The sequence below is a fragment of the Ochotona princeps genome, chromosome 24 (assembly GCF_030435755.1).
Source record: "Ochotona princeps isolate mOchPri1 chromosome 24, mOchPri1.hap1, whole genome shotgun sequence".
In the NCBI taxonomy this organism is placed as follows: domain Eukaryota; kingdom Metazoa; phylum Chordata; class Mammalia; order Lagomorpha; family Ochotonidae; genus Ochotona; species Ochotona princeps.
The window spans coordinates 8,787,829-8,813,264 of record NC_080855.1 but is presented as its reverse complement, the minus strand read 5'-3'; the positions used below and the strand labels follow the sequence as shown (position 1 = coordinate 8,813,264).

Below are 25,436 nucleotides of genomic sequence, written 5' to 3'. Positions count from 1 at the left end.
ACCTTTAAGATGAAATTCTTCCAGAGAAGAAGTTTTAGCTTCTTGAACGCTGCCATTTTTTCTGGTGAAGAGGCGGGCTCAGCTCACCAGCTAGGAAACAAATGGGAATATCACATGAGACAGAAATGACAAGGAAACCTTGTCATTCTAAAATTCCTTCTACTTGTGTGACTTCGGAACATTCTGCTTGTCCACGCTTCCTCAGTCAGCTGCTGCGTTCTTTGTCTCTGACCCTTCCACCTTCCTCACCCCCCAAACATCAAGTGCCCAGGACACAGCCTGCGAAGATTCCCCCTTCCAGAACTTCTGAGGTGACCTCACTCCGCTCACTCAGGTTGCAATCCAGCCACATGCTGACAGTTCCAAAAGTCTTCACCACCAGCCTGCAGCCCTAACCTGTGTCTACAACATTGCATCTCAATCTTTTTTTTTTTTTAAGATTTATTCTAGGGGGCCTGGCGGCGTGGCCTAGCTGCTAAAGTCCTCGCCTTGAAAGCCCCGGGATCCCATATGGGCGCCGGTTCTAATCCCGGCAGCTCCACTTCCCATCCAGCTCCCTGCTTGTGGCCTGGGAAAGCAGTTGAGGATGGCCCAAAGCCCTGGGACCCTGCACCCGCGTGGGAGACCCGGAACAGGTTCCTGGTTCCCGGCTTAGGATCAGTGCGCACCGGCCGTTGCAGCTCACTTGGGGAGTGAATCATCGGATGGAAGATCTTCCTCTCTATCTCTCCTCCTCTGTGTATATCTGGCTGTAATAAAATGAATAAATCTTAAAAAAAAAAAAAAGAGTTATTCTAGGGCCCGGTGCAGAATGTGCCCCTATGGGATGAGCACCTGGAGGCTGAGCCTTCAATAACATGGTGTTTGTCCCTCATCTCAATCTTGACATGACCAGATTGGCCTAGTCATGTTGCTCAAAATACACATTATTCTATGGTCTCCCTCACCTCAGCTAACATCCCCTCCGCTCTGTAAGTTGGACAGACATGTGAATGAACATAATTTCGGATGCTGAAAGCTTGAAAAGCTTGAAAAGCTTGAAAAGCACACTACAGGATCTTGTAGCTATGAGCTAACTGAGGCCTATGTGAGTGCAGAGGCCCAGGCACTCAGGCATTCTTTTTTTTATGACTTATTTTATTTTTATTGCAAAGTCAAATATACAGAGAGGAGAAGAGGCAGAGAGAAAGATCCTCCATCCATTGATTCATTCCCCAAGCGGCCAAAATGGCCAGAGCTGCACCAATCCAAAGCCAGGAGCCTCTTCCTCTTCTAAGTCTCCCACACAGGCACAGGGTCCCAAGTACTTGGGTCATCCTCTGTTGCTTTCCTAAATCATTAGCAGGGAGCTGGATCAAAAGTGGAGTATCTGGGATTAGATCCAGTGCTCATATGGGAAGTTAGCACTGCCGGTGGAAGATTGGTCTGTTGAGACACCACAACAGGCCACATAGATAAGTTTAAAAAAAAATTTTTTTTGGGGGGGGTCAATACCGTGGCTCAACAAACTAAACATCTTGCAACGCCAGCATCCCATATGGGCATGAATTCATGTCCTGCTCTGCTTCTGACTTAGCCCCTGCCTGTGGCCTGGCAAAGCAGCAGAGGCCGGCCCAACGCCTTAGACCCTGCACCTGCGTGGGAGACCCGGAAGAAGCTCCTGGCTCCTGGTTTTAGGTTGCCTCTGATCCAGCCACTGCAGTCACTTGGGGAGTGAAACAACAAATACAGCATCTTCCTCTCTCTTTCTCCTCTCTGTAAGTCTGCCTTTCCAATAAAAATAAAAATAAAGCTTTAAAAAATCTGCCTTTCCAATAAATATATATATATATATATCTTAAAGAAAAGAGTAATTAAAAATGGATGACAGACATAAATGCAAAACCAACCACTATAATAAAACTTCTTAAAGAAAACGTATGAGAATAGCCCTGTGAATATTCCTTAAACACAGCATCACAGCTTAAAGGAAAAAATGGTAAACTGGATTGAGCAAAATTTTTTTTTTTAAAGATTTATTCATTTTATTACAGCCAGATATACAGAGAGGAGGAGAGACAGAGAGGAAGATCTTCCATCCGATGATTCACTCCCCAAGTGAGCCGCAACGGGCCGGTGCGCGCCGATCCGAAGCCGGGAACCTGGAACCTCTTCCGGGTCTCCCACGCGGGTGCAGGGTCCCAATGCACTGGGCCGTTCTTGACTGCTTTCCCAGGCCACAAGCAGGGAGCTGGATGGGAAGTGGAGCTGCCGGGATTAGAACCGGCGCCCATATGGGATCCTGGGGCTTTCAAGGCGAGGACTTTAGCCGCTAGGCCACGCCGCCGGGCCCTAGGATTGAGCAAAATTAAAACCCTTTGCTTGGTAAAACATACTCCTTAGGGAACAAAGACAAGCCTCTGACTGTCAAAAAATATTTGCAAACATTTATCTGACAAAGTCAAACCACAATACAGAACTGTCAAAACTCAACAACATGAAAGCGAAGAACCAATTTTTTAAAAATGGGAAAAAGATCTGAAGATGTTTGACCAAAAAGGATATATCCAAGCAGGGTCACAGAAAGACACTCAATATCATCAGTCATTAGAGATATGCGTATTTAAACCACGGTTAAATCCTGCCCCTTGGCTATCAGAATTAATTAGTAATTCATGGCTTAAGGTACAGAGCACGGTGCCAGCGGGAATGTAAAAGCTCTCCACCATGGAGAACACTTGGCAGTTTCTTATCAAGCTAAATGTATGTTTATCATACAACTCAACAATCCCAATCTTAAGCTTTTGCCCAAGAGAAGTGAAAACTTTTTTTCCCACAAGAATCTGGACACAAACAATTACAGAAATCTTGTAATTACTACAAATGTGCTCAATCTATGAATAAATCACAAGCTGATACACTACTTCTAATGAATTCTGCTCTTAAAGGAGGAGGAACGTACTACTGGTCTACAAATATTTTTTCCTTACTCATAGGTTTAAGGCATTATCCATGACTTAGTTTACGAAGCGTTCTGGAAAACACAAAGCTGTAGGACTACAGGAGGAAATCAGTGGTTGCTAGGACGTGGCAGGAAAGGCTGACGACACAGACATCACAAGTAAACTTCCGGAGGGTTGTGTCTGGATTTGGTTGTGGTAGTAGTTACATAATTCTGTGTCAGTCAAAATTTACAGAACTAAAAATAACCAGGAAGAATGGAGTTTAGTATATGCAAGCTGAAATTTTAACGATTAGTTTTTGTATTGAGAAACGATGATAGTTTTAGTATTAAGAAAATTGGTTAGCTCATGTCAGCAAATAATACCAGATATATAAATGTGTAAACACATAAAAATTTAATTATGAAGGCAGTGAAAGACAACCTGAGTAAATATTTTTATATCCTCAGGGTTAGTTCTTTTAATAAGCCCGGCTATGACCCAGAAACCACAATGAAACTAATAAACCAAATTACATAAACAGCAATAAATTCCCTTTGAAAAAAAGCCAAGGCAGCCTAAGGCAGACACCTGCGGCACACCTGCAAAGCCCTCTGGCCCCTCCCAGCTGGAATCCCACCCTCCACGCAAAATCCCCTGCCCCGGAGCCGGGGTTACAACCATCCATCTTACACAGCTGAAAAGAAAACTTGAAAATAACACCTACAGAATACCATTTATGGAAAAAACATGAAATAATGCTATATACATCAATAGGCCAATAAGGGTACTTCGAAAGTCTGTGGATAATTGAATCAAAACAATTTCAATTCAGGGGCCCAGCGGTGTGGCCTAGTGGCTAAAGTCCTCGCCTTGAAAGCCCCGGGATCCCATATGGGCACCGGTTCTAATCCCGGCAGCTCCACTTCCCATCCAGCTCCCTGCTTGTGGCCTGGGAAAGCAGTCAAGGACGGCCCAAAGCTTTGGGACCCTGCACCCGCGTGGGAGACCCGGAAGAGGTTCCTGGTTCCCTGGCATCATATCGGCATAGCACCGGCCCGTTGTGGCTCACTTGGGGAGTGAAACATCGGATAGAAGATCTTCCTCTCTGTCTCTCCTCCTCTCTGTATATCCCGCTTTCCAATAATAATAAATCTTAAAAAAAAAAACCCACAATTTCAATTAAGTTGAAAATTAAAAGAATTTCATTTGCTGCTGGCGGGTCCTAGCTTTGGGAAGGGCATCTGCTTGGTGGCCAAGGCCTTCGTCCTGAGATGTGGCGTGCTCCCAGTGAAGGCAGGGGAACTGAGCCCAAGCCATGGCCAGTACAAGGGTAGCAGCTGGACTGACCATTACTGCTGCAGGATTTGTAGGCCCTTCTATGTCGCAAGCTATCAAGCCAATGGAACCTCAAGCAAAACAAGTTTTACAAAGTCTACTAAAATCCACCTTTAGTGCTGGCTATTACAGAGGTAGACTTGAACCCAAGATGATAAAATGAGAAGCAGCATTAATATTAGGTGTAAGCCCAACTGCCAATAAAGGAAAAATAAGAAATGCACACGGACAAATTATGCTCTTAAATGACCCAGAGAAGAAAGGATCTCCTCATTTCACAGTCAAAACCAATGAGGCTAAAGATTTACTGGGTCAAGCTAAAAAATAAACATAAACAGAAGTTCATATCAGCATGTGTATACACGGGCAACAGCTTTTCATAATAAAATAACTCAGAGTTACACAAAAAACATTCATGGACGTGTACCACATGAAAAGATAGGCATGGATTTCAAAAAATTTTACATCAGAATAAAATGTCTTTGATTTTGCTTTTTCACAGATGTCTTCAAGTACCTCCCATATATGTGCAAATGAAGAGGAAACCTTAAGAAGTGTATTTCACAAACCCATGCCCACAGAGACTTCAAGGAAGGGGATGGTGGGCATCACAAAAAGCTGCTTCGTCTTGTAGTTTGAATTCTTTAACAGGCAATTTCTTTGGCACATCTGAGTATTTCTACTATATGAAGGCAATCGAGTATCTGAGCTGAAGTCCTGCTACAGCTCTGCGGGGTGACTGTCACACATCCTGCACACTCAGCCTCCGGCTGGGGATGCGGCCTCTGGCGCTGCTGTGTATTCTGGTCAGCAGTGGGCATCGGACACAATGTGATGCCTTTTGACCGATTGTTGGACAGCATCGAAGCATCCAGCTCCTTACAAGCAACAATTTCCAGAGTCTGGAATCTGTACGGCACACTTCCTCTGCCTCGACGCTTATGAGTATAACCAATAATAATTCCAACAGCGGGCATGTTGGCAGAGTTAAGAGCAAAGACACCGCATCTGTACTCAGCAACTGTTGGGCTACTTTCACTCTCCCCCTTCAAGGGAAACCCTGCGACAGACAGCACAGACCAGGAAGGGGTCTAGCCACGAGGAGCTGGACGTGCGGGCGGGGTGGGGTTCGACTGCAGAGAAAAGCCAGTGGGGCCGACTCACAGGCCGCACTACCACTTCCCACTTCTGTGCCAGGCAGCGCGCCACACACAGCCACCCGCAAACACACACCTCTAAGCTTTCTATTATTACTACTGTTCCCATTTCAACTTCAGGGATAGGGAAACTGAGGTTCACAGAGATAAAACGACACCTGTACACCAGCAAAGACGCCGGGCCAGAATCTGAAGCCAGGCGGTGTCAGGAATACGGGGACGCGGCCGGGGAGCCCCTCGGAGCACACAGACCACCCGGCCCGGCCCGCGGAGACTGTTGGCCGCGAGCCCCCGGCCGCGCGCCCCCGGCTCCCCAGCTCCTCGGAGGGGCGCCCTCCCTGCCTGAGGGGCCCCCGGCTCCTCTCTCGGGGACCCTCCTGTCTGAGGTGGCTCTTGCCCCATCCTGCTCCTCAAGGCATGCCCTGACCACCTGCAGGCCACCCCCATTCCCTCTTCTGGGACTCAACCCTGAGGTGACCCCCGCCTCCCACCCTTCTGCGGCAACCGACCCCGAATTCCCCCACCCCAGTCCCTCCTGAGTACACCCCGACCCTTTGGGGCCCTCTTGGCCTGAGGTGGCCTCACCTTGGGGACCCTCTTGACCACGGCGACCCCACATGGCCATAACTAATGGCGTCAGGCCTCCCTGAACTCAAGGCCCCCCACGAGGGCTGGTTTCCAGAAGGTTTCTCTCTGTCCTAGGTGACAAGAATTCATAGCCAGGCCAAACAAGAGGCCTAGGAAAGACAGCCAGGAAGGGGAAATGGAAAAACTACCAAGAGATGTCAAATGTGCCGAAGTGACTGCGTCCATTGCTCAGAAAAACATATGGACCATGGGATTCTTGGCAGTGCGGGCATCTCGCACCCTTCTTCACGCGGGAACCCGGCCGCGCGCTCCTGCGGGACACGCCACAGGCGCGGCCACTGCGCAGGCGCGGCGGAGCGGGCGGGCGGGAGCGGTGTGCCTGCAGGAGCGGCCGGCTGCGCACGCGCCGTGGAGCGCTCTCCCTGTCGGACTGCGAGCAGGCACGCAGCCCTACGCAGGCGCAGATCCCGCGGGGCTGAGCCCGCCGGGGGTGGCGATGCACCTGCAGGGGCGACGGTCTGCGCACGCGCGAGCCGGGCCGCCTCCTGCAGGAGAGGGAGCCGCCCCGTGCGTCGGCCGGTCGCCGGTGGGAGCTGCCCCGTCTCCGCCAGGGCGGCCTAGCAGCTGTCCCCGCCGGCCGTCGCAGCCCCGAAGGGCTGGAGCGGAACCAGGGGTGCCGAGGGAAGGGACGCTGCGAAAGGCGCGCGTGTCGGCCGCCGCCCGGCGCTGAGCGTCGGTGAGTGCCGCCGGGACCCCTGTTCGCGCGCTCGCTCCCGGGCTGGCTCGCGGCTCCGGGGCCGCTTCCCCGCCCGGCCGGCTCTGCCCGCTCTGATCCTCTCCCGCAGCCTGGCACACCTCAGCCCCGCCAGCCCGCGCGGAGTCTTTGCGGGTTGCATCTCGCAGCCCCCGCCGCCGGGCTGTTCGGATTCGGGGGGCTTTGGGTGTGTCCGCCTCACTGCGGACAGGAGCAGCCGCAGAAACTTGTACTGGCGGGGACTGAAGCCCCGAGGAGCCCTTTGTGCAGGGCCGGGAGGCTGACCGACAGCCTTATCGCAGAAGGGCGCTGGCCTTCGTGCGGCGGGGCCTGGCATGGCGCCGGCGTCCCTGGCCTGGGCAAGGCAGGGCCAGGGGGCGGCCAGCTTCACCCCTGCACAGGTTCCTGAATGAGGGGCAGGGAGGCCTCCAGGTGTTCCACTTGCTCCTCCGTTGTGCCCTCAGTGGTGTGAGTTTCCGATAGGCTCCCCCCCGGGTGGGCCTGGGGGCCGCAGGTGCAGGTGGAAGAGTCCTCCGCCGTCCTCAGGACTGCTTGTTCCGTGCCCATGGTCAGTGCAGGCACCTGTCTGCTGGCTGCTTCCCAGGGGCACCCCAGGTGCCTCCCCCATGGATGCTGGGGTGAGCGGCCCTCTGCAGCGCCTTGTGGATGACACACAGTGGAAGCTGCTCCCTCAGGGCTTGCAGGTTTTGCCCCTGAAGATGTGGATTGGGTCTCCCTGGTGCGGGGCACGTGACAGGGACTGGAGGAATCCTGTAGTGTCAACCCACAGGTGACTGTGCAGACCAGGCACTGTGCAAGGGCTTGCCCTCCACTCTGTCCTAAGAACTGTTGCTTTTTTTTTTTTTTTTTTCAGAAAGTTGATGCACTTTTTACCATTTTATCTTTATTTGAAAGGCATAGTTAAAGAGGAGGAGAGGCAGAGAGAGATCTTCCTTTTGCTGGTTCACTCCCCAAATGGCCACCGTGGCCAGAGCTGAGTCAGTCCAAAGCAGGAGCCGGGAACTTCTTCTGGGTCTCCCAGGTTGGGAGCAGCGGCCCAAGGACTCGAGCCATCCTCTGCATTCCCAGGCATGTTAGCAGACAGCTGGATCAGCAGGGGACAGCCAGGCCTTGAACTGGTGCCTGTGTAGGATGCTGGCATCACAGACAGAGGCTTAGTCCAGTGTGCCAGGGCACCAGCCCCTGTGAATGCCTTTTATAAACTTAGGAAGACAAAGACTGTTCTAGAAAGTCTGTCTGCTAGAGATACAAGAGGAAAGGAAGCAGGTGGAAGCTGTCCCTCACCCCACATGCTCTTGAACTGACAGAGAATTCTGAGTTCCCCACTTGCTTGATCTGACAGGCAGAATGACACTGTTCCCTCTCAAAATTGTTGTCCTGCTGCCCTGACAAGCAACCCGCAGGACTGAAGCAGCACAGTGCCAGCTCTTTCCAAGGCAACCGTTGGCCTCAGGTGGTGTGTGAACCAGGCTGCTCATGGTAGCGGATCTGACCCAGGTTGGACTCCCACCAGCCAGCCCTGCCCCCCGGGAGGAATACACTTGCCTGTTCTGCCAGGGGGAGGCCTCCTGCCTGCAGACAGCCTGTGTGCATGGAAATGATCCTTAGGGACCTCAGGGTGAGGTACAGGGATGGGTCCTTCCTAGACTATTGACGTGCAGTGAGCACCGTGTCCCACTGGCCCAGGTGCCCAGGTTGAACGAGAGTGGCTCCAGCCCAGGCTGCATGCTGCGTAACGTGCGGGCAGGTTTCTGCGGGCACCCAGAGCCCACCATCTCTGGGACCTCAGGCCTGGGCCGTTGTCTTCCTCCTTAGTTACCGAATTCCATTTTGTCTGAAAGGCAGAGAGAAACCTACAGGAAGAAATCTTCCAGGGACTAGCAGTATGGCGTGGTGGGTAAAGCTCCCACCTGCAGTGCCAGCCTCCCATCTGGGAGCCTGAGAAAGCAGTGAAAGATGCCCCCAGAGTTTGGGCTCCTGCCAGACATAGATGTACTGTTGAGGTTATTTGGGCAAATGAACAGATAGTAGACATTGCTGTAATTCTGCCTTTCAAATAACAAATAAATGTTTAAAAAAGAGTTTCCATTTTCTGGTTCACTCCCCAAATATCTGCCATAGGCACGAGGTGGCCAGGCCACAGCCAGGAGTGTGGGACTCAAGCTAGGTCTTCCACGTGGGTAGCAGGCCTGAATACTTCGGTTGCCATCTGTTGTGTCAGCCAGAACCTGGGATTGGAAGTGGAGCCAGGACTAGTCGAGGCCCTCTGATAGGAGATTGTGCAGCCAGGTTGAAGAGTTCCTGAAACCAAGCTTAGTGCCCAGGGGGTAGCCCTGGGAGTGACAAGCAGGTGTGTGACCCTCTGGGCAGACAGATACACTGAAGGCCCACACTTCATGGGAGGGAGGCAGGCCTGGCTAGCTGGCAGGTGTTTATGACGGGGAGGGCCTCCCTGAGAGCCCGTCGTGAGCTACAGGAGCCATGGTAACTTCTCCTGGGACCTGTGCCACCTCGCTCCCTCCTGCCCTGCACCTCAAGATGCTGAGCAGCCAGTGGGCGGCAGTGGAACTGAGGCTACAGCCACAGGTAGGCTAGTGGACAGCAGCCTGCATCCCACGTCCCCCGCTGGACCTAGACCTTTCCACCCCCTGCCCGATGCTTCGCAGTAACCTCAGAGTCGTGGGGTCCTAGCAAGGTGATACCCCTGGCGTGAGTAGACCTCCACCCGGGCCCGCCCTGGCGTTATGGACATGGATTCATGCTGCTGGGGGCCTTTGACAGGGATCCAAGGAGAAAACTACGTGAACAAATTTCCCAGCATGTTAGTGGGACCAAAGCTGTTCCACACACCTGCCTATCCAAAATGAAAGCCTTCCTGTGATACACTTTGAAGAACCTAATTTATTTGAAAGGCGGGAGATAAAGAGGCATGAAAAGAGATCTTCCATCCACTAGTTGATTCCCCAGATGCCCACAGCAGCCAGACTGATGCCAGGAGACAAACTGGATACACCTTGCAGCACCACGCGCACTGCGAGGGACTCAGCTTTCCCCTCAGCATGGCAGCGTGAGCTAGGTCGGCTCTTTCTGGCTCATGCCCCACTGAGCAGCACATCAGTCCATGTCCCTCCCCTCCACTGAGTTCTCCGTGATCCTCTGGTGCCCTTCCTGGCCGACTGCCGGTAGCTGGGCCTGGCTTCCTGAGTCAGCAACGGGGCTGCCACCTTCCAGGGTCACACATGTCATTCCTGTTTCCAGACTTTTGTGACACTGAGCTTACATCACAGCAGTCCCAGGGCGCCCCATGTCCCTGGGGACCGCTCACTCCCTGAAGTGAGAACACCACCTCGGTGGCGGTATACTTGGGAAATGTTTGTGGCATGAACGCGTTGTGTCATATATCTTAAAGATCATGGAGGCTACTGAGAACTGGTGATAGACTTTCTTGAGGTGGTCCCTCAGCCTGGCCAGCACCTCCTAATAGACTTCCCTGAGGTCCTCAGTCTAGCCAGCACCTCCTGATAGGCCATCTGTGTTTTACAGCTGTGGCGATGAGCAGGGTGGCATCGGGACGTCTAACGTGGCTCTGTTAAGGCCCCCACCCCGCACATGCCATCGCCCAGGCCTTGCTGGTGGTGTCTGTGGTGGGAGGAGTGCCTGGGCTTGGGGCACAGCAGGCACACCTGACATGATGGGACCCTGTTCTCATCTTGTCTTCATTGCCAGGGACCCAAGGGGAGCGTGACCAGCACTCGGCACCATGTGTCCAGAGGTAACAGCTGTGTTTGAATGGGCACATAGAGGGGTGGGCCACTGGCACAGCAGCTAAGATACCACTTGAGACACCGCTCTGCCATCTCGGGGTGCCTGGAGTTGAGTCCCACCTCTGTCCCACATCCAGCTTTTGGCAAACATGTATCCTTGGAGGCAGTAGTGTTTGGCTCCCTGCCACCCGGGGGAACCTGGTGTTGGCTGTTGGAGGTACTTAGGAACAAAACCACCAGGTGGACAATCTCTCCCTCTGTCTCCCTGCCTTGCAAGTAAAATGAAATAAGCAGATTTTTAAAAAATTACATGGACACATAGAAATTGGGTGTCAAATTCAAGCTTGTGATGGAAGAAATAGTAGGAGGAGCACACGTTCAGTATCAGGTGCTGGCATCAGGGCTTCTCCACTGCGGTGCAGTACCGACTCACAGGTGCCCATGAGCTGGCAGGACTGTGGCTCTGGAGGAATTCTGGGACCCAAGCAGAGCCTTCTCAGAGATTGGCAGTCCACAACGTGTGCACACTCTGCACCCAGTCAATTGCTCACCTATACACCGACCCGTGAACTACTCAAGGACTTGTGTAATATTTAATGTCTTAACCACAAGCAAACAGGCTCTTTGGCAGGAGGAGGGAGCGCTTGCCTTCCCCTTCCCGCCTGTGGCCCTGGGAGGCGGGAAGTGAGCCCTCTCCAGCAGGAGTTCTCGGAGGTGCTCTTGAGGTGCCTGGGGGGCGGCGTTGGCAGGCGGCTCCCTCCTGTTGGCCTTGGCGCTGCAGGGAACAGCTCTGGAGGCTGGCCATGGCCACCTCTGACGACCTCGCATGCTTGTGTGGAGTGTCTGAAGAAACTTTACTTCCTATCTGCGTGTACATGTTCTTTCATAACCAGAGAGCTTTCCAGATTTTGTAATTCTGGGATTTCCTCTTTTGGATGCTTTTTTTTTTTTTTTTTTTTTTTTTTTTTTTTTTTGCTCAAACAACAGATTTCAAGTCTACCTTGGGGTGAGGCCTAGATAAAGGCTCATGAGGTGGTAGGCTGAGGGGCTGCATGTGGCCTTGGGATTTGCTGATGTTCTGGGAGCCGCATGTGGGATTTGCCCCGAGACAGTTGCTGTCTGCGGTGATGTGGTGATTAAGAGCACGGTTTTTAACCAGTCAAGGTTCAGATCCCAACCTCATGGCTTCCCTGTTGTGGAGCTGTGAGTCACATGCTTCCTTTTGGTGAAGGCGGAGCATGCCAGAAACCAGAGCCAAATTCAGAGGCTGGCAAAGTTGCAGTGCGCCCCCAGAAGTGTCTCCCGGGTGCCCACCGAGAGCTGCCACGGGGGCGTCTGTGTCCCAGCCATGTCCCTTGCGTGGCTCCTGGCTGCTCTGAGTGCCAGCTCCCTGGCTGTCTGTCCTGCTCTTTTGTTCCCTAACTTGGGTAAGAGATGCTTTGTGATCATTTCCAAGTCACGTAAGTGCCCTGCGTCTTCCCACAGGTGCCGGAGAGTCATGCCCGGGAGGTTCCGGTTCCTCCACATGTCCCTGGAGGCCTCAGCTGTCCCACACCACAGAACCACCCTGTCGCACTCCAGAGGCTCGCTGGCCCCGCCCCGGAGCCCTCTGTGCAGGGCCGCTGCCGTCCAGCCAGTCCTGCCATAGCCCTGTGGGGACACCGGCTGTTGGAGCCCCTCAGGAATCAGGTCAGTGAAGCTGTGTCACAGCCTGGGTGGGGAAGGTGGCGGCCAGGCCGTGTGCCCACCCCCTCGGCCTGGCCCTAGGCAGCACGGGAGTGGGGGAAATGCTGTTGCGGGAAAGGAAGTCACCAATTTCTCTGAGCAGAGACCGTGTTTGGGCAACGGCCCCTTTTCCCACCCTGCTGGTAGAGGGAGAGGGCTCATCTTGGCTGGGCCAGCTGCCCGCATCTGGACAGCTCTTGCTGCGGATGGCCGGTCCCCAGGCACTGCCGCTTTCCCTTCTTTGCCTAGACCAGTCCCGGGAGCTGTTCCCAAGCCACAGGCCTCTGCGTGGTTCGTGGGTTGCCGCTGCTTTATCAGCAGTCTGTGGTGACTTTCAAGACAGAGGTTTATCCCGTTGATTTTAAAACAGGTGGGGCAGTTGATTAAGGCTGCCGCTGTGTACTGCTGCCTACTGTGCTAGCTTTCATTTCCTTTGAGCTGGATGGTTCATTAAAATTCATATTTTAAATTAATCTGAAATAATTTTTTTCAATTGTGACTTCTCCCAGCATTTATTGGCTGCTCTTAAGGTAAGGATTTTTCAGTAGTACTAGAGACATGTCCATAGCTATTATCTTTCCATAAAAAAGTTTCTTAGAGAGAGGGGACTCCCATCTGCTGGCTCAGTCCCACCTGCTTACAAGGGCCCGGAGGCAGGGAGCTGGGAGCTCCAAGTCCTCATTGCCGCCCCGGGCTTTGCAGGATGTAGGGGAGAGGGGTGGGCCAGGCGTCTCTGGACTGGGATGCAGGCATGGGAGATGTGCATGGTCCAGCTGACACCAACCCTGCCAGCGGACTGCCCACCCTGAGGGAGACGATGCCCAATGCCTGGAGCCGCCAGAAAGAAGGCTCGCTTTTAGGGACCAGCCAGCCGTGCCTGGGCTCTGGGCTTCTGGCTCGTGTCTGTGCCTGTTTGCAAGAGAGGCTTTCCCGAGGCCATGCACGCTGCACATGACTGAGGTGGCCTTAGGTCAGGGCTTACCATGGATGCAGAGCTGAATAACCGGACCCGAAACCCTTCCGCAGTGAGTTGCTGAGCCTTTCTCCACCTGAAGGAGGCCAGATGGGGAAGGGCTCCACTCTGTCCGTGGCCCCGTCGCAGACAGCGCCCCGAGCTTGGTCCCTGCCAGGGCTCCTCCCGTGGCCCGTCACAAACAGCGCCCCGAGCAGGATCCGCGCCAGGGCTCCTCCGTGGCCACCTCCCCTCCCTCTCCTAGCCTGCCACCTGCCTCTGCTCCCTCGGCTTTGGTTTCCTGGGTTCCAAAATCCTCTCTGGCAGGTTCGCATCTAACTCCCAGTTCAGGTCTCTGTCCCGGGTGTGAACTCTGCTGAGGTGGGTTTGCAGACAAATGATACCTGTGTGAATCTAAATGCTGCCATCACTCGTCTGGGCATCTCTGATTTCTCCTCCTACATGATACTCCAAGTTTAAATGTATGTAGTTTGGGGTTTGGAGGGAATGCATTTGCTCTGGCAAGTGGTAGAGGAAAGGAGAGCTTGGCTCTTAGTCCTGTGGAGGTGGCCCATCCTCCACTCCCTCTGCCTGGTCCTTCTCCTGGGCCCCCCATAGCAAGCCTGAGCATCCGGCTCCCCCACAGCAAGGACACCCAGTGGGCTATTCATCCCCTGGCTCTCTGTGAGTTGAGCGTAGACTGGTCAGGAAGAGGACTCGTCCACCCAAGTGGGGCGTTTGCTGGTAGCAAGTTCTCTGTGGGTCAGAGAGTAAATGTGCTGTCTTTGGCTCCAGTGCCCACCACCCCCTGCCCCGCCCCTGGAGAAGATGGCTGCACTCCGACAGCTGGCGCTGCTGCTCTGGAAGAACTATACCCTGCAGGTGGGTCTGGCCCCACGGAGGGCGGCGGCTGTGCTGGGCCGGGAGCGCTCGGCTGCTTCACCCTTGGCTCCGCTTTCCCTCGCAGAAGCGGAAGGTTCTGGTGACGGCCCTGGAGCTTCTCCTGCCATTGCTGTTTTCTGGGATCCTGATTTGGCTGCGCTTGAAGATCCAGTCGGAAAACGTGCCCAATGCCACCGTCTACCCGGAGCAGTCCATCCAGGAGCTGCCCCTGTTCTTCACTTTCCCTCCGCCAGGGGGCACCTGGGAGCTCGCCTACGTGCCTTCCCACAGTGATGCCGCCAGAACCGTCACTGAATCGGCCAGGAGAGCGCTGCTGATCAACATGAGAGGTGAGACCGCGGGCCGGGGGCTCCCCTGCCGGCTGTGTCACCGAGGACCGCCAGGCCCCCCGAGTTGGGGGTGCTGGCCAGCCCCTGCCTGGAGCTGGTGGGGCCTAGTAAAGTAATATGTGGGACAGTATGAGCAGTGCCTAGCTCGGGGACCCAGCTGACAAGAGCTTCAGGGACAGTGCGCACCACCCCGTGGCCCCGGAAAACTGCTGCATCGTGAAGCCTCTTCCCGGAGTGTCTCTGGTGGCTTTGAGAAGAGTTAGGGTTCAGAGGTCGTCTGTCCCCCTGCCCGAGATGCAAGCCATTTCCTGTCTCAGGAGAGGTTTCTGGGGCCCTAGCGAATCCTTGTCCGCAGGTGACCGGGTCTCCCAGGTTCCTCGTGTGCATGGGGCGGGGCAGGGGCTGGAGGACCATGGGCTGCCACGCTGTCTCTGCAGTTCGCGGCTTTCCCTCGGACAAGCACTTCGAGGACTACATCCGGTACGACAACCGCTCTTCCAACGTGCTGGCCGCCGTGGTGTTCGAGCACGAGTTCAGTCACAGCACAGACCCCCTGCCCCTGGCGGTGAGCCTGGCACTGCACCGCCCCTGGCTGCGCTTGCTGCTGAGGATCCCCGTTAGCCTCCTTCCTCCCTGGCAGCTCAACTAACCCCTAAAGGCCATTGGTTTCCGTCCACCTCTGTGCACATGGTGCATGCGGGCGTCTTGCCCAAGGGCAGCTGCTCAGCCTGAAGGTGCTGCCCCTGCACACAGCTCTCTGCGTTCCCGAGCTGTTCCTGGGGTGAGGGAGTGGTGAGTCGGGCAGTGACCACGTGGTCACCCTGGGCGATGTTCCCCACCTCCATCGCTGCTCTCGGTCTCCACAGGTGAAATACCACCTGCGCTTCAGTTACACGCGGAGGAATTACATTTGGACCCAGTCGGGCTCCTTCCTCCTCAAGGAGACTGAGGGCTGGCATACCACCTCCCTTTTTCCGCTCTTCCCGAACCCAGGACCAAGGGAGCCTTCGTCCCCCGACGGCGGAGAGCCCGGTGAGGAGCACCCCGTGGCCGCGGGAGGGAGAGGGCCTGGCACTGCCCTGAAGTGGTTGTCAGGCACATTTGTCTTCCTGTTTGGAGGAGGAGGACAAAATATCACAAACTCAGAGTCCTGGCTGTCCCCTAGAGTAAGACTTCTTAATGGTTTTTTTTTTTTGAGAATTATTTATATTTATTGGAAATGCAGATATATAGAGAGGAGGAGAGACAGAAAGGAAGATCTTCCAATGATTGCCACATGGCTGGAGCTGAGCCGATCCAAAGCCAGGAGCCAGGAACTTCTTCCAGGTCTCCCACGGGTTCTGGGTCCCAAGGCTTTGGGCCGTCCTCCACTGCTTTCCCAGGCCACAAGCAGGGAGCTGGATGGGAAGTAGAGCTGCTGGGATTAGAACCAGCGCCCAGATGGGATCCCGGCGCGTTCAAGGAGAGGACATTAGCTGCTAGGCTATTGCGCTGGGCCCTCAGGAGCTTTTTGTTTTGCTCTTTATGATTTACTAATTTGAAAGTCGCCATTACAGAGAGAGGGTGAGACAGAGACAGAGATCCTCCATCCACTCATTCATTCCCCATACGGCCACAATGAACACGACTGGGTCGGTCCAATCCCAGAAGCTGAGTCTGCCATGTGGGTACAGGGGCTCAAACCCTGGAGCTCTCTTCCGCTATCTTCCCCTGCACATTAACAGGGAGCTGGATCAGAAGTGGAGCAGCAGCCAGGCCTTGAACCTGTGTCCGTGTAGACTGCTGGCATTGCAGGTGCAGGCTTGAGTTGGCTCTACAGTGCCAGCCCCCCACATCTGATGCTTTAAGACACTTGGGCCTGCAGAGTCTTATGGGCTTGGCTTTGCATTTCTGTCTGCTCGGCCTCCTCCATAGGGCTCCATGGGCGTTTGAAGCTCTGTAATCTGTGGCTTAACCCACTGAGCACACCTTGTATGGAGGCTGGATCTTGGCTTGTCAGATACCCCACCAGTGCTTGTCTTGGCTGCCTCTGAAGCGTGGGTGTATCTGGCAACCAAGCTCAGGAGAGCCAGGAAGACATGGCCCTGGGGACCGAGGCCAGCTGCCCGACACTGGAGAGCAGCAGGGCGTTCCACGGGGCTGGCAGCAGAAGGGCCCGCCCATTCAGGGTGTCAGTGGAGAAGCACAGATACCTGCAGAGCCCAGGATGCTGAAACCGTGAGCAGCAGGCGGGGAAGAGGGATGGAGGGGACAGCATCAGGACAGGTCTGCCCCAGTGTAGGAGCCGGCGGGCAAGATCCCACGTCCTGAGGGGGACCCGAGGCGATCCAGGCCTGGTGGCAAGAGTGAGATGCCTCTGGACAGTTCCCCAAAGCTGGGGCTCAGGAGAAAGGGTAGCGGCTGTCAGTGGGGTGCACTGGCTCCCGAGCCCAGCAGGGCTGCAGCTCCTCGGTGCCCTCCCATGGCTCTGAGGACAGTGTCCCCAGCTTAGAAGCCAAGGGAAGATCTCCAAGGCGGAGACAGACAGGTCTCAGCAGCCTGCCGGATGAGAGCAAGGCCTCACTCACCACGATTTCAGCAGCAAACAGGATGGCGGTGACAGCAGGTGGGCAGGTGTCCGGTGGGGAGGAGGACTCTGGCGTGGCAGCAGGCACCCATTCAAATCCAGGCCCATTCTTGCCCCTGCCTGTCCCCCGCCCCGTCCACATCTCAGACCCCATTAATGTCCCTGCTGTGAATGCAGCCCTCAGCGGAGTAGTCCGAAAGGAGGGGAGATCCCTGGCACGGGGCTGTTCCCTGTGCTTTCTCTTGATACCACAAACACCTCCCCAGAGGGCCGGGCTGACCACATCCCTACTGCCTGCTGAGAGTGTGGCATGGGAGCCTGTGGCAGCCAGGCTGCATCCAGGAGGGCCCCAGGCTCGAGCACACCCCTCCTCCACTGCACTACAACTGCCTGGGCCACAGCGGCCCCCTCTGCCTGATGGGGATGTTACGCTATCCAGTCTGGCCCTCACGCGCACACAGCAGGTGCTACTGCGATTGCAGATTAAGAAGACTGAGCCTAAGTGGGCAGAAAGGTGCACCCATGGGAGCCCCCGGCCAGCGGAGTGGGCCTTGTGGCTGTCCTCTTTCCTGGAGGAGACTTAGACTATTCTGAGTGTTTCTGTGCTTGGTAACAGAGGGTCCCATGCCACCCACTCCTGAGGCCTTATGGCTGGGCCCAGAAGCAGGCCTCGGGGGGGTGCTGCCAAGTTAGCTTTGCCTGAGCCAAGGGCTGGGCAGCCTCTGAGCAGATCCTCCCCTGTCCTGCCGGAGGGACGTAGCCCTGCAGCCAGCTGAGTGTAACTCTGTGTATTCTCTGAGGGACCCCAGCCTCTGTGATCCGTAGAGTGCCTGCTGATTCCACCTGCTGTGGGCGGGGCCTTGTCACAGCAGCAGGAAGCTCATGGAGTCCCGACTCCTCAGCTTTGCGAAGTGCTTCTGTGCCCCTGGCTGCTGGCTTTTTTTTCTTTAAGCACCCAGACTTTTATGGGGTGCTAGGGATTGGCTGCTTCTCAGGCCCATCTCTTGTCTCTCTTTCCCCTAACTCAACTTGCCACCTCCTTCCCGGTGTATGTTCGGCCTCATTCTTGTTTGCTTATTTAAGTCCCACCCACTTTGTTTAGGCCATCCAGTTCCTCTGAAAGCATTTTTAAAGCGTGATCAGGCGTGTGATTTCTGTGTAGTGTGTAGATCACAGCCCTGTCTCAGTTGCCGTGGATGTGTGGGTGTGTGATGTGTCTCCTCCCTCCTCCCATGAGGCACCTGGGCAGCCCAGAGCACCCCTGGGCGCAGTGGGTGGCAGCGGGTGAAGTCCTCCATGGCTCTCAGGGAGGCCCAGTCCAGTTGGGTGCTAGCAGCTCTCCCAATGCCAGTGTCGTCTGCTCTGTCCCCAGGGTACATCCGGGAGGGCTTCCTGGCTGTCCAGCACGCAGTGGACCGAGCCATCATGCAGTATCACGCCAACGCATCCGCACACCAGCTCTTCCAGAAGCTCACGGTGGTTGTCAAGAGGTTCCCGTACCCACCCTTCATCCAGGACCCCTTCCTGGTGGCCATCCAGTACCAGCTGCCCCTGCTGCTCATGCTTAGCTTCACCTACGCCTCCCTCACCATCGTCCGGGCCCTGGTGCAGGAGAAGCAGCACAAGCTGAAGGTGACCTGGGGCTCCGTGGGGCGAGGCCAGCAAGGGAGGCAGGCGGTTGTGTCCTCATGCCCCTGGAAGCTGTGCGTGTTTCAAGGCTGCCCTGTTGTTGGCCCACGCCCACAGCTTCGTGGCACCCAGCTCATCTTGAGGCTTCTCTGATGTCAGCCTGGTGCCTCGATTTTCAAATCTGGACAAGGCGTCCAGTTTGGTATGCGGTACACCCCGGGGGAAGGTGGCCATTGGGCCATGTTGTGCAGTACGAGGGACTCTGTACGCGCGCAGGAGGCCTGGCCCAGTGAGATGTCCCAAAGGAACATGACTAGAATGTCATAGCAGGCACGTGACTCTAATGTTACTGTTGACAGCCCAGCCCTTGGCGATAGCAGTGCGCACAGGCGCGGAATAGGGAGTAACTAGCATTGTGTGTAGCCTGAGCACTTCTGCTGTGTTGGCAGACCCTGGTGTCGGGTCACGGGGAGTGAGGCCTTATGTGAAGGGTCGCCATGAGGTCACATGAGACATCATCAGGTCTCCTAGGAGATGCGTGTCGTGAAAAATCCAGCCAGGAGTTTCAAGAGTCTTTGTACCAAAATAGGGTCAATTCCGTTGTCCGCCTTCCTCCTCTGGAAGTGCCCATTGAAGTGACCTTGAGAATATCATCAGTCATGCTGCTTCCATCAGTCAGGCATGAGACTGAGCGAGTGGCAGGGAAGGGGCACCTGCTGGAATCCCTTACAGAGCTGCACTGAGTTAGCCCAGCATCGCGCTAGGTAGGACAGACTGTGCGGTGGCTCTCGGAGGGACCCACAGGTGAGCCCAGCAGGGCAGGCTGTCGTGGGGCAGTCAGGTCTGTCTGACATGGGGCAGGGCAGGCTGTCAGGGGCAATGATTGTGTGAGAAGCCATTGACGTCTTTCCGTCAATCTCAGCAGGCATGGGCAGCCCATGGGACCAGGGTGAGGCCGGATTCCTTCTGTGGGAGCTGAGAGCTGCCCGACGGGCAGACCCCAGTCTCAGCCTTGCTGCCCAGTGCCCCGCAGCCTGCAGTACAGGTGTGCAGGACCCAGCTGTGCAGGTGTGATGTGAGGCTCTCCCCACAGGAGTACATGCGCATGCTGGGGCTGGACAGCTGGCTGCACTGGAGCGCATGGTTCCTCGTGTTCTTCCTCGTCCTGCTGGTCGTGGTCTCCCTCATGACCCTGCTCTTCTGTATCAGGGTGAGTGTGCCCCACCCGGGACTGTTCCCAGCAGCAGCCTGTGCTAGGTAAGCTGGTGTGGCCATCAGAGTGGCAGGATGCCTGCTTGGGCCCAGTGTGGTGTCCTGTGGCCCCCAGTTCAGGCTTGGGGAGAGACCGGAGCTTCCCACTGGGCTGCCACTCCAAGCAGCATCCTCCATAATGGGGCTCCTCCTGGTCCATACCCGCTTTCTTGCCCCCCCCCCCACTGACACTCAGCTGGCCTCTGCAGGTGAAGAAGGGTGTGGCCGTGCTGACCAGCAGCGACCCTTCACTGGTGCTAGCCTTCCTGCTATGTTTCGCCATCTCCTCCATCTGCTTCAGCTTCATGGTCAGCACCTTCTTCAGTAAAGGTCAGTGGGCAGAGGGCAAGTGGGCGGGTGTGCTCAGGTCCCCAGCACTGAGTGTGGGGGCTTAGAGGGGCAGGCCAGCGATGGAACCCCCGGAGCCTGAGAAGTAGGAGGAAGACGCAGAGCCCACGGCCTGGCGGGGGTGCAGAGTCGGGGTGCAGGATACCTGTGTGCTGGCTCTGCTGGCCCAGGAGCTCGTCTGTCCTGTGGTGACTCCCAATTTACCAGTGCTGTGTGTGCAGACCCCCTGCCCTTCCAGGCCTGAAGGACAGCCCACAGTACCCGGCTGTCCATGAGTTAGCTGCTGTGAGCCATGCTCCGTGAACACGGCCGTGGGGATGCCTGTCCAGTCCTGAGCTCGCTGGGTCGCAGCTGGGCCGCAGCTGGGCCGTGCTGGGTCCATCTTGGCTCCTTTTCGTTCATGCTGACTCCCTTGGATTGCACCGTGCCTGATGATGCCCCCCCAGGGTTCGGGCTGCAGCTGAGCCTGCTGGCCCGGCAGTCAGACCCTCGGCCAGCAGAGCCTCCCTCCCGTGTGGAGTATGTCTGCCCTTCAGGGCCTGTCACTAGAGCCTAGTTCTCAGACTGGTTCCTCTCTGCCCCCCATGTCTGTGGCCCTGCCACCCTCCCTGGACTCGTCCCTGCCACGTGGCCAGTCACTGGAGCAGGAGGGACAGATTGCATTCCAGCTACACGCCCAGACCCTGTGGTTCTAAGACCCTTTGTGTCCTTAAAAAAGCAAGGATGCCACAGCACCTCTCCATCTGTCTGAAAGTCAGAGAGAGAGATGCAGAGAGACAGATTTTCCATCTTCTGGTTTACTCCCCAGATGACTCCGACGGCCAGAGCTAGGCTGGGCCAAAGCCAGGAAGTAGGAATTCCATCCATGGGTGGCTTGAGCCCAGGCATTTGGGCCATCCTCTGCTGCTTCCCAGGCAGCTTAGAATTGGTGCAGCCAGGACTTGAACCCATACCCACTTGGGAGGCCAGCTTTGCGAGGAGGTAGCTCAAACTGCCAAGCCACAGTGCTGGTCCCAAAGGGTTTGCTTACATGAATTTTACAGACGCGTGTATCTGTGTATATTTAATCTGATAGGTGAATATAAGCAAACCTAAGATGCTTTGAATCTAAGGAGTAACCACCATAAGCCAGCTGTGTTTCCCATGTGTTAGCGGGAAGCATGAAATGTCACATTCTCCCCACCTTTGGCATTGTCTGCGCAGTGGGCCCAGCTGGGCCCTCCCCATGTCCAGGGCGTCCCCTGATGCATATGTGGAGCTGGACAGGGGTCTCCCGAATGCCCAGCCTGGTGCCTGGCCCAGGTGGGCACTCAGTGCATGAGTAGAAGCCATGAAGCCAGATGAGAGGTGAAGGAGGAGCCCTAGGATGTGTGGTGATGGCAGGGAGGCAGCAGGTGCTCCTGATACTTCTGTGTGGCTCCAGGCAGCTGTGTGCGGGTGTTTGCCTCAAGAAGACAGGAGGCTGCAGGCTGATCCTGGATCTCCCGGAGTGAAGCTTGGGTCATGCACGCTGCGGCCATGAGCACCCACACTGCACACTGCCCTGCGAGCCGTCCACAGCTGCCCCCTCTCACCCACAGCCAACATGGCGGCCGCCGTGGGAGGCTTCCTCTACTTCTTCACCTACGTCCCGTACTTCTTCGTGGCCCCTCGGTACAACTGGATGACGCGGGGCCAGAAGCTGCTCTCCTGCCTCCTGTCCAACGTGGCCATGGCAATGGGAGCCCAGCTCATAGGCAAATTTGAAGCCAAAGGTGAGTGTCGTCTGCTGCATTCCCTTGAGGGCAGTGCCACTAGCAGCGGCCAATGGGCACAGCCAGCTCAGGGACTAAGCAGGTGCAAGGGCTGTGCAGGCCAGCGGCAGGAGCTTTGGTCCTGGGTGGTCCTGGAGGCTGCAGAAGCCGAGGGGTGTGGGTCAAAGGCCCTGAGCTCAGAGGGCAAAGGGTGACTGTGTGGTAGCAACCGTGTCTGTCCAAAGATCTTTGTTCAGATTTATTTATTGATTTGAAAGAGAGAGGTTGGTCTTCCCTTTGCTTCACTCCCCACGTGGCCAGACGGACAGAGCTGAGCTGATCCAAAGCCAGGAGCCAGGAGCTTCTTATGGGCTCCCACACTGCTGCAGGGTCCCAACGACTGGAGCCGACCCCCGCTGCCTTCCCAGGCCACAAGCAGGGAGCTGGATCAGAGGTGGAGCAGCCGGGACTTGAACCGGCGCCACAGGCAGTGACTGCCCACTAGGCCACAGCATTGGTGCCTCAAATACTTTGTAAAAAGCTGTTTCCAAAGAGGACTGTTCGTCTGCACTCCAAAGTTCTGTTGTGAGTTTCCTTAAGCAGACAAACTTGTCTGAATGTAGACACTGACATGACTGGAGAGCTACCATGTCCATCAGGGTCCAGGGTCCTCGAGCTGGCCCAGGACAGGCGGGACACACCGATCCCGGACACCTTAGGGGCTGCAACCTCGGCCCATCAGAGCGAGCTCCTTTAGGTCGCTCTTTTTACATGTGTGCATGTGTTCCTGCGTGTGGTTTTATGTATCTGTGTTTGTACATATTGGTTGTATACTGTGTGTATGTCTTTCCACACATACGTGTTGATGCTATGTGTATATGTGTGATATCAGTTAAGTTTGAATGTGTCTCATCAGTAATGAGCTTCGGCTGGCGGGTAGCTTGGGATTTTTTGTTGTCCTGAAGATGTGGAGAAAGTTCCCAGACTTGTTAGAAAGCTGTCAGGCCAGGGTCAGGCTGCCTTCACAGTGACGGGGGCGGGGGGAGGAGATGCCTGTGACATCCGGCCATGTGGGGTTTCTGCCTGGTACTTTGCAGGCACAGGCATCCAGTGGCGAGACCTCCTGAGCCCAGTCAGTGTGGACGACGACTTCTGCTTTGGGCAAGTGCTGGGAATGCTGCTGCTGGACTCCGTGCTCTATGGCCTGGTCACCTGGTACGTGGAGGCCGTCTTCCCTGGGCAGTTCGGCATGCCCCAGCCATGGTACTTCTTCATCATGGTGAGTGCCTGTGCCTCCAGGCTGAGGTTCCCTGGATCCCCTGTAAACCCCTGCCATGTGGCACCTACATGGGCTGGGAGAGAAAGCCCTGCCCTGCATCCAGGGCAGTGGGCGGCAGGTGCCCAAGGAGAGGACTCACAGCAACCCAGCTGTGGGAGGAAACCACAGACCGACGCCCGTGGCGCCTGCTGCCCCATGCCGTCTCCTTGCCCAGGAAGCGTATCTCACAGGGTTTTCCACCCACAAAACCATGCAGCTTCCGGTATGAATGGCTGCACATGGCCGGAGCACGGAGGGCGTCCCGTCCTGAGGGGTGACACTACGGGCACCTGGGTGCCACATGGGCCTGGGCTGCATTCATTTTACAAAGGTGGGGTTGTACTGTTAAAAAAAAATGCTTGACATACACCTGAAACTAATAACATTTCTTAACTGCTTGAAATATATGTATGAGTATTTATAATATGGCTGTAGGGTTTTGTCTGAGCATACATATGAATGCTGTTCTGTTTGTATATTTAAGATTGGTTTTGGGCCCGGCACGATAGCCTAGTGGCTAAAGTCCTTGCCTTGAATGCACCGGGATCCCATTTGGGCGCCAGTTCTAATCCCGGCAGCCCTGCTTCCCATCCAGCTCCCTGCTTATGGCCTGGGAAAATAGTTGAGGACAACCCAAAGCCTTGGGACCCTGCACCCAAAGAGGCTCCTGGCTCCTGACTTTGGATCGGCTCAGCACTGGCCTTTGCGGCTGCCTGGGGAGTGAATCAATGATCAGAAGATCTTCCTCTCTGTCTCTCTTCCTCTCTATATATCTGCCTTTCCAATAAAAATAAATAAACCTTTAAAACAAATGAACGAAAGAAGATTGTTTTTATTTATTTGAAAGGCAGAGTGACAGACATCTTCCAGCTGCTGGCCATTCTCCAGATGACTTCAACAGTCAGGGCTCAGGCTGAAGCCTCCAGGCCAGCCGTGTGGGTGCAGGGCCAACCCCGGCTGTCTCCTGCCTTGCCAGGAGCACCGTGGGAAGCTGCGTCAGCAGGGAGCAGCCTGTTGTTGGGGCCATTTGGAGAGCGTACCAGCGGACCGTCTCTCACTTCTTTTGCTCTCTTTGACTCTGCCTTTCAGATAAATAAGGTCCACCTCTTTTGTACTGGGACCGGATCCAGCTTTTCGGAAGGCACTTTATTTAGCTTGCTGCGTGGCAGCACCAGTGTCTGTTTTGTTTTGTTTTTTAGCATTTGTTTTTAAGTAGATTTGTATATCTAAGTGTACACCTTTTGGGGGATCCAGGTCATTATGGTGGCTTCTAGTCGTCCCTCTCAGGTGCGCTCCCCAGCGTGTTTAACTCCTCCCCTTTCACTCCCTCCATGCTTGGATTGGACAGACAGCATCACACTGGTGCCTCAACCCCCAGGTGACCAGAGGCACCCATTTCTTTACCATTCAGAAAAATGTCGCAGCCGAACCATGGCGTTTGGTAACGTGAAGCATACTCTGAATTCAGGGTCGCTGTGTGTGTGGGACCTGTGTCCCCAGCGGAATAAGCTGACATGGGCACCAGCGACAGAGCTGAATACGCCAGCCGGCCCCCACCGCCTGCCCCGGCTCACCCGCCACCATGCACCACCCATGTGTAGAGACGCTGGTGTGCCTCTGCCCAGGGCAGAGGCAGCATCCTCTCCCTGATCTTCGGGTCCAGGTCCAAGTGCAGCTTGAGCGGTGAGGCATGTGGGAGGCACTGAGACTGGGCTGCTCTCCTGGGCACCCCTTTTCCTCAGTGTCACATGCAAGCCTGCACGTGATTCTTGCATCAACCTTCCAGCCCAGAAATGTGAGGCTCCAAATTGGGAGTGGGCTGGGATTGGCTCCCCCTCTACTTCCCCAGCAGGCCAGGATGTGGTGGGCACTCCGCATGTGTCTACTCATTGGCTTGTTCATCACCTAGAAAGTGACACAGCTGTCCCCACACAGCCCTCATACTGGTGCGCGAGCCCCAGGACAGCCACGGGGAAGGAGGAGGACGCCGACCCCGAGAAGGGCATCCCCACAGAGCACTGCGAGGCCGAGCCCGAGGCCCTGCTGGCCGGCATCAAGATCAAGCATCTGTCCAAGGTACCACGTGCCCGTGAGGCCAGGCCACTTCCGGGTACCCTGCTGCCTCTCCAGCGTCGGGGG

The 25,436-nt window shown here is 55.5% G+C and overlaps 2 protein-coding genes and 1 pseudogene across 6 annotated transcripts in view; 2 read left to right on the top strand and 1 right to left on the bottom strand.

The window, feature by feature from the left end:
• LOC101527717 (ATP-binding cassette sub-family A member 17-like) overlaps positions 1–6,310 on the bottom strand; it is a 68,842-nt gene extending 62,532 nt beyond the window's left edge. For 3 of the 5 annotated variants that reach the window (XM_058680346.1, XM_058680350.1, XM_058680349.1), the window contains exons 1-2: positions 5,575–5,651; positions 3–90 (exon numbers count right to left, since the gene is read on the bottom strand). In XM_058680346.1, coding sequence (XP_058536329.1) covers positions 3–56 — 54 coding nt within the window. In that variant the 5' untranslated portion in view covers positions 57–90; positions 5,575–5,651. Of the gene's footprint in view, positions 1–2; positions 91–5,574; positions 5,652–6,192 lie in introns of those variants that run through there. The other 2 variants (XM_058680347.1, XM_058680348.1) reach the window with 1 other exon arrangement.
• On the top strand, positions 4,129–4,587 carry LOC101532137 (mitochondrial import inner membrane translocase subunit TIM14-like; annotated as a pseudogene).
• Positions 6,311–6,479: 169 nt separating the features above from the next.
• The window catches only part of ABCA3 (ATP binding cassette subfamily A member 3), a 30,939-nt gene continuing 11,982 nt past the window's right edge, over positions 6,480–25,436 (top strand). The window contains exons 1-12 of the mRNA XM_058680351.1: positions 6,480–6,740; positions 12,029–12,232; positions 14,016–14,102; positions 14,188–14,452; positions 14,890–15,017; positions 15,319–15,484; positions 18,391–18,650; positions 19,741–19,857; positions 20,108–20,228; positions 21,827–22,000; positions 23,077–23,258; positions 25,233–25,373. Coding sequence (XP_058536334.1) covers positions 14,049–14,102; positions 14,188–14,452; positions 14,890–15,017; positions 15,319–15,484; positions 18,391–18,650; positions 19,741–19,857; positions 20,108–20,228; positions 21,827–22,000; positions 23,077–23,258; positions 25,233–25,373 — 1,608 coding nt within the window. The 5' untranslated portion in view covers positions 6,480–6,740; positions 12,029–12,232; positions 14,016–14,048. The remainder of the gene's footprint in view (positions 6,741–12,028; positions 12,233–14,015; positions 14,103–14,187; positions 14,453–14,889; positions 15,018–15,318; positions 15,485–18,390; positions 18,651–19,740; positions 19,858–20,107; positions 20,229–21,826; positions 22,001–23,076; positions 23,259–25,232; positions 25,374–25,436) is intronic.